Source organism: Armigeres subalbatus, chromosome 1 (genome assembly GCF_024139115.2).
Source record: "Armigeres subalbatus isolate Guangzhou_Male chromosome 1, GZ_Asu_2, whole genome shotgun sequence".
Classification (NCBI taxonomy): domain Eukaryota; kingdom Metazoa; phylum Arthropoda; class Insecta; order Diptera; family Culicidae; genus Armigeres; species Armigeres subalbatus.
The window spans coordinates 221,906,222-221,918,508 of record NC_085139.1 but is presented as its reverse complement, the minus strand read 5'-3'; the positions used below and the strand labels follow the sequence as shown (position 1 = coordinate 221,918,508).

At 49.6% G+C, this 12,287-nt stretch overlaps 1 protein-coding gene across 3 annotated transcripts in view; it reads left to right on the top strand.

Moving 5' to 3' along the window:
- The window catches only part of LOC134205803 (double-stranded RNA-specific editase Adar), a 209,953-nt gene extending 198,585 nt beyond the window's left edge, over positions 1 to 11,368 (top strand). For all 3 annotated transcript variants that reach the window (XM_062681399.1, XM_062681398.1, XM_062681400.1), the window contains 3 exons: positions 8,645 to 9,027; positions 9,150 to 9,401; positions 10,026 to 11,368. In XM_062681399.1, coding sequence (XP_062537383.1) covers positions 8,645 to 9,027; positions 9,150 to 9,401; positions 10,026 to 10,557 — 1,167 coding nt within the window. In that variant the 3' untranslated portion in view covers positions 10,558 to 11,368. The remainder of the gene's footprint in view (positions 1 to 8,644; positions 9,028 to 9,149; positions 9,402 to 10,025) is intronic.
- Positions 11,369 to 12,287: the final 919 nt, after the last annotated feature.

Below are 12,287 nucleotides of genomic sequence, written 5' to 3'. Positions count from 1 at the left end.
ATTCCGGAGGAATCCTCATCGGATTCCGGAGGAATCCTCATCGGATTCGGAGGAATCCTCATCGGATTCCGGAGGAATCCTCATCGGATTCCGGAGGAATCCTCATCGGATTCCGGAGGAATCCTCATCGGATTCCGGAGGAATCCTCATCGGATTCCGGAGGAATCCTCATCGGATTCCGGAGGAATCCTCATCGGATTCCGGAGGAATCCTCATCGGATTCCGGAGGAATCCTCATCGGATTCCGGAGGAATCCTCATCGGATTCGGAGGAATCCTCATCGGATTCCGGAGGAATCCTCATCGGATTCCGGAGGAATCCTCATCGGATTCCGGAGGAATCCTCATCGATTCCGGAGGAATCCTCATCGGATTCGGAGGAATCCTCATCGGATTCCGGAGGAATCCTCATCGGATTCGGAGGAATCCTCATCGGATTCCGGAGGAATCCTCATCGGATTCCGGAGGAATCCTCATCGGATTCCGGAGGAATCCTCATCGGATTCGGAGGAATCCTCATCAGATTCCGGAGGAATCCTCATCGGATTCCGGAGGAATCCTCATCGGATTCGGAGGAATCCTCATCGGATTCCGGAGGAATCCTCATCGGATTCGGAGGAATCCTCATCGGATTCCGGAGGAATCCTCATCGGATTCGGAGGACCTCATCGGATTCCGGAGGAATCCTCATCAGATTCCGGAGGAATCCTCATCGGATTCCGGAGGAATCCTCATCGGATTCCGGAGGAATCCTCATCGGATTCCGGAGGAATCCTCATCGATTCCGGAGGAATCCTCATCGATTCCGGAGGAATCCTCATCGGATTCCGGAGGAATCCTCATCGATTCGGAGGAATCCTCATCGGATTCGGAGGAATCCTCATCGGATTCCGGAGGAATCCTCATCGGATTCCGGAGGAATCCTCATCGGATTCCGGAGGAATCCTCATCGGATTCGGAGGAATCCTCATCGGATTCCGGAGGAATCCTCATCGATTCCGGAGGGAATCCTCCACGGATTCCGGAGGGAATCCTCCACGGATTCCGGAGGGAATCCTCCACGGATTCCGGAGGGAATCCTCCACGGATTCCGGAGGGAATCCTCCACGGATTCCGGAGGGAATCCTCCACGGATTCCGGAGGCCTCATCGGATTCCGGAGGGAATCCTCATCGGATTCCGGAGGGAATCCTCATCGGATTCCGAAGGGAATCCTCATCGGATTCCGGATGGTCAACGGATTCCGGAGAAAATCGTCAACGGATTCCGGAGAAAATCGTCAACGGATTCCGGAGAAAATCGTCAACGGATTCCGGAGAAAATCGTCAACGGATTCCGAAGAGAATCGTCAACGGATTCCGGAAGGATGTCACAATGGATTCTGAAGGGAATCCTTAACGGAGAGAATCTTCAACGAATTCCGTAGAGATTTCACAATGGATTCCGATAGAAAGACAAAATGGGTCCCAAAAGGATTTCTCAACGGATTCCGGAGGGAATCCTCAACGGATTCCGGAGGGAATCCTCAACGGATTCCGGAGGGAATCCTCAACGGATTCCGGAGGGAATCCTCAACGGATTCCGGAGGGAATCTTCAACGGATTCCGGAGGGAATCTTCAACGGATTCCGGAGGGAATCTTCAACGGATTCCGGAGGGAATCCTCAACGGATTACGGCGGGAATCCTCAACGGATTCCGGAGGGAATCCTCAACGGATTCCGGAGGGAATCCTCAACGGATTCCGGAGGGAATTCCTAACGGATTCCGGAGGGAATCCCTAACGGATTCCGGAGGGAATCCTCAACGGATTCCGGAGGGAATCCTCAACGGATTCCGGAGGGAATCCTCAACGGATTCCGAAGAAATCCTCATCGGATTCCGAAGGAATCCTCAACGGATTCGGAGGAATCCTCAACGGATTCCGGAGGAATCCTCAACGGATTCCGGAGGAATCCTCAACGGATTCCGGAGGAATCCTCAACGGATTCCGGAGGAATCCTCAACGGATTCGGAGGAATCCTCAACGGATTCCGGAGGAATCCTCAACGGATTCGGAGGAATCCTCAACGGATTCCGGAGGAATCCTCAACGGATTCCGGAGGGAATCCTCAACGGATTCCGGAGGGAATCCTCAACGGATTCCGGAGGGAATCCTCAACGGATTCCGGAGGGAATCCTCAACGGATTCCGGAGGGAATCCTCAACGGATTCCGGAGGGAATCCTCAACGGATTCCGGAGGGAATCCTCAATGGATTCCGGAGGGAATCCTCAACGGATTCCGGAGGAAATCCTCAACGGATTCCGGAGAGAATCCTCAACGGATTCCGGAGGGAATCCTCAACGGATTCCGGAGGGAATCCTCAACGGATTCCGGAGGGAATCCTCAACGGATTCCGGAGGGAATCCTCAACGGATTCCGGAGGGAATCCTCATCGGATTCCGAAGGGAATCCTCATCGGATTCCGAAGGGAATCCTCATCGGATTCCGAAGGGAATCCTCATCGGATTCCGGATGGTCAACGGATTCCGGAGAAAATCGTCAACGGATTCCGAAGAGAATCGTCAACGGATTCCGGAGGGATGTCACAATGGATTCTGAAGGGAATCCTTAACGGAGAGAATCTTCAACGAATTCCGTAGAGATTTCACAATGGATTCCGATAGAAAGACCAAATGGGTCAGAAAAGGATTTCTCAACGTATTCCGGAGGAAATCCTCAACGGATTCCGGAGGGAATCCTCACCGGATTCCGGAGGGAATCCTCACCGGATTCCGGAGGGAATCCTCACCGGATTCCGGAGGGAATCCTCACCGAATTCCGGAGGGAATCCTCACTGGATTCATTAACGGATTCCGGGGGGGAATCTTCAACGATTTCCAGAGGAAATCCTCAACGGATTCCGGAGGAAATCCTCAACGGATTCCGGAGAGAATCCTCAACGGATTCCGGAGGGAATCCTCGCCGGATTCCGGAGGGAATCCTCGCCGGATTCCGGAGGGAATCCTCAACGGATTCCGGAGGGAATCCTCAACGGATTCCGGAGGGAATCCTCAACGGATTCCGAAGGGAATCCTCAACGGATTCCGAAGGGAATCCTCAACGGATTCCGGAGGGAATCCTCAACGGATTCCGAAGGGAATTCTCAATGGATTTCGAAGGGAATCCTCAATGGATTCCAAAGGAAATCCTCAACGGATTTCGAAGGGAATCCTCAGCGGACTCGGAAGGGAATCCTCAGCGGACTCGGAAGGGAATCCTCAGCGGACTCGGAAGGGAATCCTCAACGGATTCCGAAGGGAATCCTCAACGGATTCCGAAGGGAATCCTCAACGGATTCCGAAGGGAATCCTCATCGGATTCCGAAGGGAATCCTCATCGGATTCCGAAGGGAATCCTCATCGGATTCCGAAGGGAATCCTTATCGAATTCCGATGGGAATCCTCATCGGATTCCGAAGGGAATCCTCATCGGATTCCGAAGGGAATCCTTATCGAATTCCGAGGGGAATCCTCATCGGATTCCGAAGGGAATCCTTAACGGATTGCGAAGGGAAACCTCAACGGATTCCGAAGGGAAACCTCAACGGATTCCGAAGGGAATCCTCAACGAATTCCTAAGGGAATCCTCAACGGATTCCGAAGGGAATTTTCAACGGATTCCGAAAGGATTCCGCAACGGATTCTGAAGGGAATCCTCATCGGATTCCGAATGGAATCCTCATCGGATTCCGAAGGGAATTCTCATTGGATTCCGAAGGGAATCCTCATCGGATTCCGAAGGGAATCCTTGACGGATTCCGAAGGGAATCCTTGACGGATTCCGAAGGGAATCCTTGACGGATTCCGAAGGGAATCCTCAACGGATTTCGAAGGGAATCCTTGACGGATTCCGAAGGGAATCCTTAACGGGTTGCGAAGGAAACCTCATCGGATTCCGAAGGGAATCCTCATCGGATTCCGAAGGGAATCCTCATCGGATTCCGAAGGGAATCCTCATCGGAATCCGAAGGGAATCCTCATCGGATTCCGATAGGAATCCTCATCGGATTCCGAAGGGAATCCTCATCGGATTCCGAAGGAAATCCTCATCGGATTCCGAGGGAATCCTCATAGGATTCCGAGGGAATCCTCATAGGATTCCGAGGGAATCCTCATCGGATTTCAGAGGGAATCCTCATCGGATTCCGAAGGAATCCTCATCGATTCCGAAGGAATCCTCATCGGATTCCGAAGGAATCCTCATCGGATTCGAAGGAATCCTCTTCGGATTCCGGATGGAATCCTCTTCGGATTCCGGAAGGAATCCTCATCGGATTCCGGAAGGAATCCTCATCGGATTCCGGAAGGAATCCTCATCGGATTCCGGAAGGAATCCTCATCGGATTCCGGAAGGAATCCTCATCGGATTCCGGAAGGAATCCTCATCGGATTCCGGAAGGAATCCTCATCGGATTCCGGAAGGAATCCTCATCGGATTCCGGAAGGAATCCTTATCGGATTCCGGAAGGAATCCTTATCGGATTCCGGATGGAATCCTCATCGGATTCCGGAAGGAATCCTCATCGGATTCCGGAAGGAATCCTCATCGGATTCCGGAGGAATCCTCATCGGATTCCGGAGGAATCCTCATCGGATTCCGGAGGAATCCTCATCGGATTCCGGAGGAATCCTCATCGGATTCCGGAGGAATCCTCATCGGATTCCGGAGGAATCCTCATCGGATTCCGGAGGAATCCTCATCGGATTCCGGAGGAATCCTCATCGGATTCCGGAGGAATCCTCATCGGATTCCGGAGGAATCCTCATCGGATTCCGGAGGAATCCTCATCGGATTCGGAGGAATCCTCATCGGATTCCGGAGGAATCCTCATCGGATTCGGAGGAATCCTCATCGGATTCCGGAGGAATCCTCATCGGATTCCGGAGGAATCCTCACCGGATTCCGGATGGGAATCCTCACCGGATTCCGAATGGGAATCCTCACCGGATTCCGAATGGGAATCCTCACCGGATTCCGGAGGGTATCCTCTTCGGATTCCGGAGGATATCCTCATCGGATTCCGGAGGGAATCCTCATCGGATTCCGGAGGGAATCCTCATCGGATTCCGGAGGGAATCCTCATCGGATTCCGGAGGGAATCCTCATCGGATTCCGGAGGGAATCCTCATCGGATTCCGGAGGGAATCCTCATCGGATTCCGGAGGGAATCCTCATCGGATTCCGGAGGGAATCCTCATCGGATTCCGGAGGGAATCCTCATCGGATTCCGGAGGGAATCCTCATCGGATTCCGGAGGGAATCCTCATCGGATTCCGGAGGAATCCTCATCGGATTCGGAGGAATCCTCATCGGATTCCGGAGGAATCCTCATCGGATTCCGGAGGAATCCTCATCGGATTCCGGAGGAATCCTCATCGGATTCCGGAGGAATCCTCATCGGATTCCGGAGGAATCCTCATCGATTCCGGAGGAATCCTCATCGGATTCGGAGGAATCCTCATCGGATTCCGGAGGAATCCTCATCGGATTCCGGAGGAATCCTCATCGGATTCCGGAGGAATCCTCATCGGATTCGGAGGAATCCTCATCGGATTCCGGAGGAATCCTCATCGGATTCCGGAGGAATCCTCATCGATTCCGGAGGAATCCTCATCGATTCGGAGGAATCCTCATCGATTCCGGAGGAATCCTCATCGATTCCGGAGGGAATCCTCATCGGATTCCGGAGGGAATCCTCATCGGATTCCGGAGGGAATCCTCATCGGATTCCGGAGGGAATCCTCATCGGATTCCGGAGGGAATCCTCATCGGATTCCGGAGGGAATCCTCATCGGATTCCGAAGGGAATCCTCATCGGATTCCGAAGGGAATCCTCATCGGATTCCGGATGGTCAACGGATTCCGGAGAAAATCGTCAACGGATTCCGGAGAAAATCGTCAACGGATTCCGGAGAAAATCGTCAACGGATTCCGGAGAAAATCGTCAACGGATTCCGAAGAGAATCGTCAACGGATTCCGGAAGGATGTCACAATGGATTCTGAAGGGAATCCTTAACGGAGAGAATCTTCAACGAATTCCGTAGAGATTTCACAATGGATTCCGATAGAAAGACAAAATGGGTCCCAAAAGGATTTCTCAACGGATTCCGGAGGGAATCCTCAACGGATTCGGAGGAATCCTCAACGGATTCCGGAGGAATCCTCAACGGATTCGGAGGAATCCTCAACGGATTCCGGAGGAATCCTCAACGGATTCGGAGGGAATCCTCAACGGATTCCGGAGGAATCCTCAACGGATTCCGGAGGAATCTTCAACGGATTCCGGAGGAATCTTCAACGGATTCGGAGGAATCTTCAACGGATTCCGGAGGAATCCTCAACGGATTCCGGAGGAATCCTCAACGGATTCCGGAGGAATCCTCAACGGATTCCGGAGGAATCCTCAACGGATTCCGGAGGAATCCTCAACGGATTCGGAGGAATCCTCAACGGATTCCGGAGGAATCCTCAACGGATTCGGAGGAATCCTCAACGGATTCCGGAGGAATCCTCAACGGATTCGGAGGAATCCTCAACGATTCCGGAGGAATCCTCAACGGATTCCGGAGGAATCCTCAACGGATTCCGGAGGAATCCTCAACGGATTCCGGAGGAATCCTCAACGGATTCCGGAGGAATCCTCAACGGATTCCGGAGGAATCCTCAACGGATTCCGGAGGAATCCTCAACGGATTCCGGAGGAATCCTCAACGGATTCCGGAGGAATCCTCAACGGATTCGGAGGAATCCTCAATGGATTCCGGAGGAATCCTCAACGGATTCCGGAGGAAATCCTCAACGGATTCCGGAGAATCCTCAACGGATTCAGGAGGAATCCTCAACGGATTCCGGAGGAATCCTCAACGGATTCGGAGGAATCCTCAACGGATTCCGGAGGAATCCTCAACGGATTCCGGAGGAATCCTCAACGGATTCGAAGGGAATCCTCAACGGATTCCGAAGGGAATCCTCATCGGATTCCGAAGGGAATCCTCATCGGATTCCGAAGGGAATCCTCATCGGATTCCGGATGGTCAACGGATTCCGGAGAAAATCGTCAACGGATTCCGAATAGAATCGTCAACGGATTCCGGAGGGATGTCACAATGGATTCTGAAGGGAATCCTTAACGGAGAGAATCTTCAACGAATTCCGTAGAGATTTCACAATGGATTCCGATAGAAAGACCAAATGGGTCAGAAAAGGATTTCTCAACGTATTCCGGAGGAAATCCTCAACGGATTCCGGAGGGAATCCTCAACGGATTCCGGAGGGAATCCTCAACGGATTCCGGAGGGAATCCTCAACGGATTCCGGAGGGAATCCTCAACGGATTCCGGAGGGAATCCTCAACGGATTCCGGAGGGAATCCTCAACGGATTCCGGAGGGAATCCTCAACGGATTCCGGAGGGAATCCTCAACGGATTCCGGAGGGAATCCTCAACGGATTCCGGAGGGAATCCTCAACGGATTCCGGAGAGAATCCTCCAAGGATTCCGGAGAGAATCCTCCAAGGATTCCGGAGAGAATCCTCCAAGGATTCCGGAGAGAATCCTCCAAGGATTCCGGAGGGAATTCTCAACGGATTCCGAAGGGAATCCTCAACGGATTCCGGAGGGAATCCTCAACGGATTCCGAAGGTAATCCTCAACGGATTCCGAAGGTAATCCTCAACGGATTCCGAAGGGAATCCTCAACGGATTCCGAAGGGAATCCTCAACGGATTCCGAAGGGAATCCTCCACGGATTCCGAAGGAAATCCTCAACGGATTCCGAAGGGAATCCTCAGCGGACTCGGAAGGGAATCCTCAGCGGACTCGGAAGGGAATCCTCAACGGATTCCGAAGGGAATCCTCAACGGATTCCGAAGGGAATCCTCAACGGATTCCGAAGGGAATCCTCAACGGATTCCGAAGGGAATCCTCAACGGATTCCAAAGGGAATCCTCAATAGTATGCCCTCTAAAAAAACTTTGCGTATTCCTTCGGAGTCTTTTCGAATTCCCGACGGAATCCTTTACGGATTCTTTACGGAATACTTCGCGGATTCTCTTTGAAATCATTAATGGATTCTGTTTGAAATCCTTTGCGGATTGTCTTCGGAACCCTTTGTTGATATCCCCGAAATCCTTTGCGAATTCCCCTTTAAATCATTTGCGGATTCTTCGGAATCTTCGATTCTCTTTAGAATTCTTTACGAAATACCCTTCATATTTTTTTTTAATTTTTGGCTTGCGGATTTTCTTCGGAATCTTTTGTGGCTTCCCGTTTCGAATTTCGGGACTCCTCTCGGAACCGTTTCAACTTCCAGAGTCCACTGCGACATCACATGAAACCCACTGCAGATTTGACTCGGGATCCGTTGCGTATTCCTCTCGATCTGTCGCGGATTCTTCCAGGAATCTACTTTTAGTTTACCTTCTATCAAACTTCGACTTAACCATCAGAATCCACTACCGATTTGCCTAAAAAGCGTACTTAGCTCCAATTAATTACGTATTTCCATCCAATAATAATGTTTGAACTAGGTTTTCATCAGATTCATTCTGGTGGATTTTTCATCTACAATGTATACGATTTCAAAAACTTTGAATCTTCCGCAGGTCATCTCGCTGGCCACGGGTACAAAATGCGTCAGCGGAGAGCACATGAGCGTCACCGGATCGGTCATAAATGATTCCCACGCGGAAATCATCGCCCGCCGGGGTCTACTGGACTTTTTCTACAGTCAATTGGATCTGCACTGCCGGCGACAGACCAGCAAACCGAGCACCAATCCCTCATTGTGCAACGGAAACGATGTCGAAAGCTCCGAACAGACCCCGGAAAGCAGTGTCTTTGTCGCACCAGCCGACGAATCCACCCTGTATAGGCTAAAGGACGGCATCCATTTCCATCTGTACATCAACACCGCTCCCTGCGGAGACGCCCGGGTGTTCAGCCCGCACGAGAACGACAACATGGACGTGGACAAACACCCGAATCGGTAAGACTTTAGTTGGCCCTTCTAGCGGCCGGAGCTAACCCTTCCAACCACTAATGAACTGCTTGTGTCGCATTCATCATTCGAATCCCGCGCTCTCGGAACCATTCGAACAATGAACACAGGAAAGCCCGCGGCCAGCTGCGCACCAAGGTGGAATCGGGCGAAGGGACGATACCGGTCAAGAGCAGCGAGGGCATTCAGACGTGGGATGGTGTCCTGCAGGGGCAGCGTCTGCTGACGATGTCCTGCTCGGACAAAATATCACGCTGGAACGTACTCGGCTTGCAAGGATCGCTGCTCGCGTCCGTGATCGAGCCGATCTATCTGCACTCGATCGTGCTGGGCAGCTTGCTGCATCCGGCGCATATGTACCGGTAAGAAGACGGGGCACGGAGAAGAGAACACTTGCTGTTGTGTAGGGAAAATTAGCGCCGTAAATAGCGGCCAAACTTGTCATGTATCGGATTTTGGCCTATTTTTGAAACAAGTTGAAGAATATTCATTTTCTTTGGTAAAGTTTCATCGATATTCACTATTTTGATTTTTGTGATTTCAATAGCCTATGGTATTCGCTTCCAGATTTCTTGACAAAAAAAGGCAAATTGGTTCCGGCGGATGTTATTGTCAAATTATTTAGAATATGTAATTCAGTTTTAAATTGAAATGATAATTTAAATTTGTCGACGTACGCAAAAAAGAATAGCTTCAAAAAGAAGTAGGTACCAGTGTACCACCTTGCCGGTGAAAATGGTTCAAGCGCAAAAGCTACATAGTAGATGCCTGATTGATATTAGTACTTCAATTGGACATGGAAAACATGTATTTTTATTTTTATGGTCGATATATGATAAGTTTGGTATTTTTCGATGCAGTTTAGAAAAACATAGAAGCAATACGTTGCGTAACTTTTAACGGACAGTTCCATTGAATAGAAGAAAACGATCGGTTCGAACGAGTCGCATAACGCGATCACATCAACTAACCTTACTATCTTGCAGGGCCATCTGCGGTCGCATTGAGAACTCCATCCAGGGTCTCCCGCCGCCGTATCGGTTGAACAAACCGAAGCTGGCATTGATGACGTCGGCGGAATCGCGCAATCAAACCAAACCGCCCAACTTTAGCATCAACTGGTTGATCGGCTGTCCGGACGTGGAGATCGTCAACTCCTTCACCGGCAAGCTGATCAACAACAACACCAACACCAACAAGATGTCCCGGCTGTCCAAGCAGTCGTTTTACCGACGGTTCGCGGCCGTCATCGAGAGGCTTCCGCATGCACGCTTCCAGGAGATCAAACCCAGCTACGGTGAGACGAAAATGTGCGTCCCCGAATATCAGCAGGCAAAGAAGGAACTATTCGGAGCTTTCAGCAAGGAAGACCTGGGCGACTGGTTGAAGAAACCGATCGAGCAGGATCAGTTCACGCTGATGGCACCCAAGCCGGAGGAAGTGTCGACGACGGCGACGCCCGCAGCCACGTCCACTTCGATCAACAATGGCTCGGGTCCAGTGTCCGGAGGAAAATGACACCAGGGGAAATACTCCGGCGGTAAGCACCAGCTCCAGAATGGAGGTGGTTCGTCCTCGTCCGGTGCCAGGCTGTTTTAAGCGACGAGTCAGGCTGCTCTTGGAGAGCACCAAAATGCGTAAGGTGGGGTAGTTCTAAGGTATGTGAACATATTTCGTCATTTGGTACCTTATCTGATACTGCGTAGTGTGAAATGGTTTAGGCGTTACTTGTTTGTATTTTAACCGTTTTAGTTTTTAGAAGAGGTCTGATCTTTCCTAGCTCTTAAGTTGACACCATTGATTTTATGTTTAGAGATTGATTTTATCTTCCTAACTTTAAGCAGTAGATCGGTAACGCGCATGTGCTACGATCGATAAAAGTTCAGTCCAAAGTGATTCCGATGCTCTCGCGGGATCGATATAGGACGAGTTTAAGTTTCAACGTCGGTTGTGTGAAAGCAAACACTACATATATACACTAGAGAACAGGAGACGATAGTCGGACAAGCTAAGTGCATCCATTCTGTGAACGCTAGAATAGTACAGTACTAGGGCCGCTAGGCTGAAAGTAACTCTAATTAATATTCATTATTATACTGAATGCAATAGCGTGTAAGTTTTATCATTCAAACAATAATTCAAAGACAGAAAACCGTTGTTCTCATGCTAGGAGTTACTTTTGTAAATTTGGACGCTTTGAGCGTTTTGTAATAGGAATACGCGCAGTTGTAATAATTTGGTTTAAGAGTAAGGCAAAGGCAGATATTATTAGAGATGTAAGGCGAGGAAAAGTTTTAAAATACACTGGCGAAGAGGTGTAGTAAACTTATGGAAGATGCTGTTCACAACTACAACAGAGATTAGAAAGATGATGGCTGTTTGAGTTTGGTTTTGGTAGAAACCTATCGTTTCTATTTGTTTTCCAAGTCATGAGAATCTCACTACATGTGTGGATCTACAGATTGAGAGGTGTTTCAACATAATTCAACGAACGTTGCGTAATATCGAAGTCTGATTAGACTGTTATTGTAGCGGTATTCCGAAGAATTGATTTTTTCGTACGATAACGGCATTTTCGTCATTGGGATGTCTAAGAAGTCACAAACAAGTTTTTTTTTCAAATTCGTGTCAGATGTCTTGCAATTATTTTGACCTCGGAGAGAGATATCTCTCTGCATATGCGCGGTTTGAAGCGAAGTGAGATTTTGTTAATTTTTATTATCGAGATGTTCAGTCAATCTTTGGTTCATTTCCTATGGCAGAAGGAATGAACTTCGCAATGATAGGTCTTATCGTTTTACAATAGTTTTCCGAACGTATAATAAGATGTTGGAATGAAGGGCTACTGATGAGCATGTGTTCATCAAACGAAATACATTGCTGTTGGAAGCATTGATCAGTCTGCAGAGATGGTACGACACGACCGTGGACCAGATGATTCATCTGTCTTTTTTGATGCTCTTTCGTCGACCTTATTTTCGTCCTCAAGTTGCTAATTTCCTAATCACATCGCTGACGATTTCCTATGTTGTAATGTTCAACACTAACAACTTAAATCTACGGATCGGACATTTGAATGTCCGAGGACTCGAACGCCACATTGAAATTACTTCTAGATAAAAACCAATATCATTTTTTTTTGCTGTGACAGAGACGAAACTTAATGCATCGTTTCCATTAGGCCTCATTCGTATACCTGAATACAATTTTGCCAGACATTCGCTGCTAAACAAAAAAGGACGCGGTTA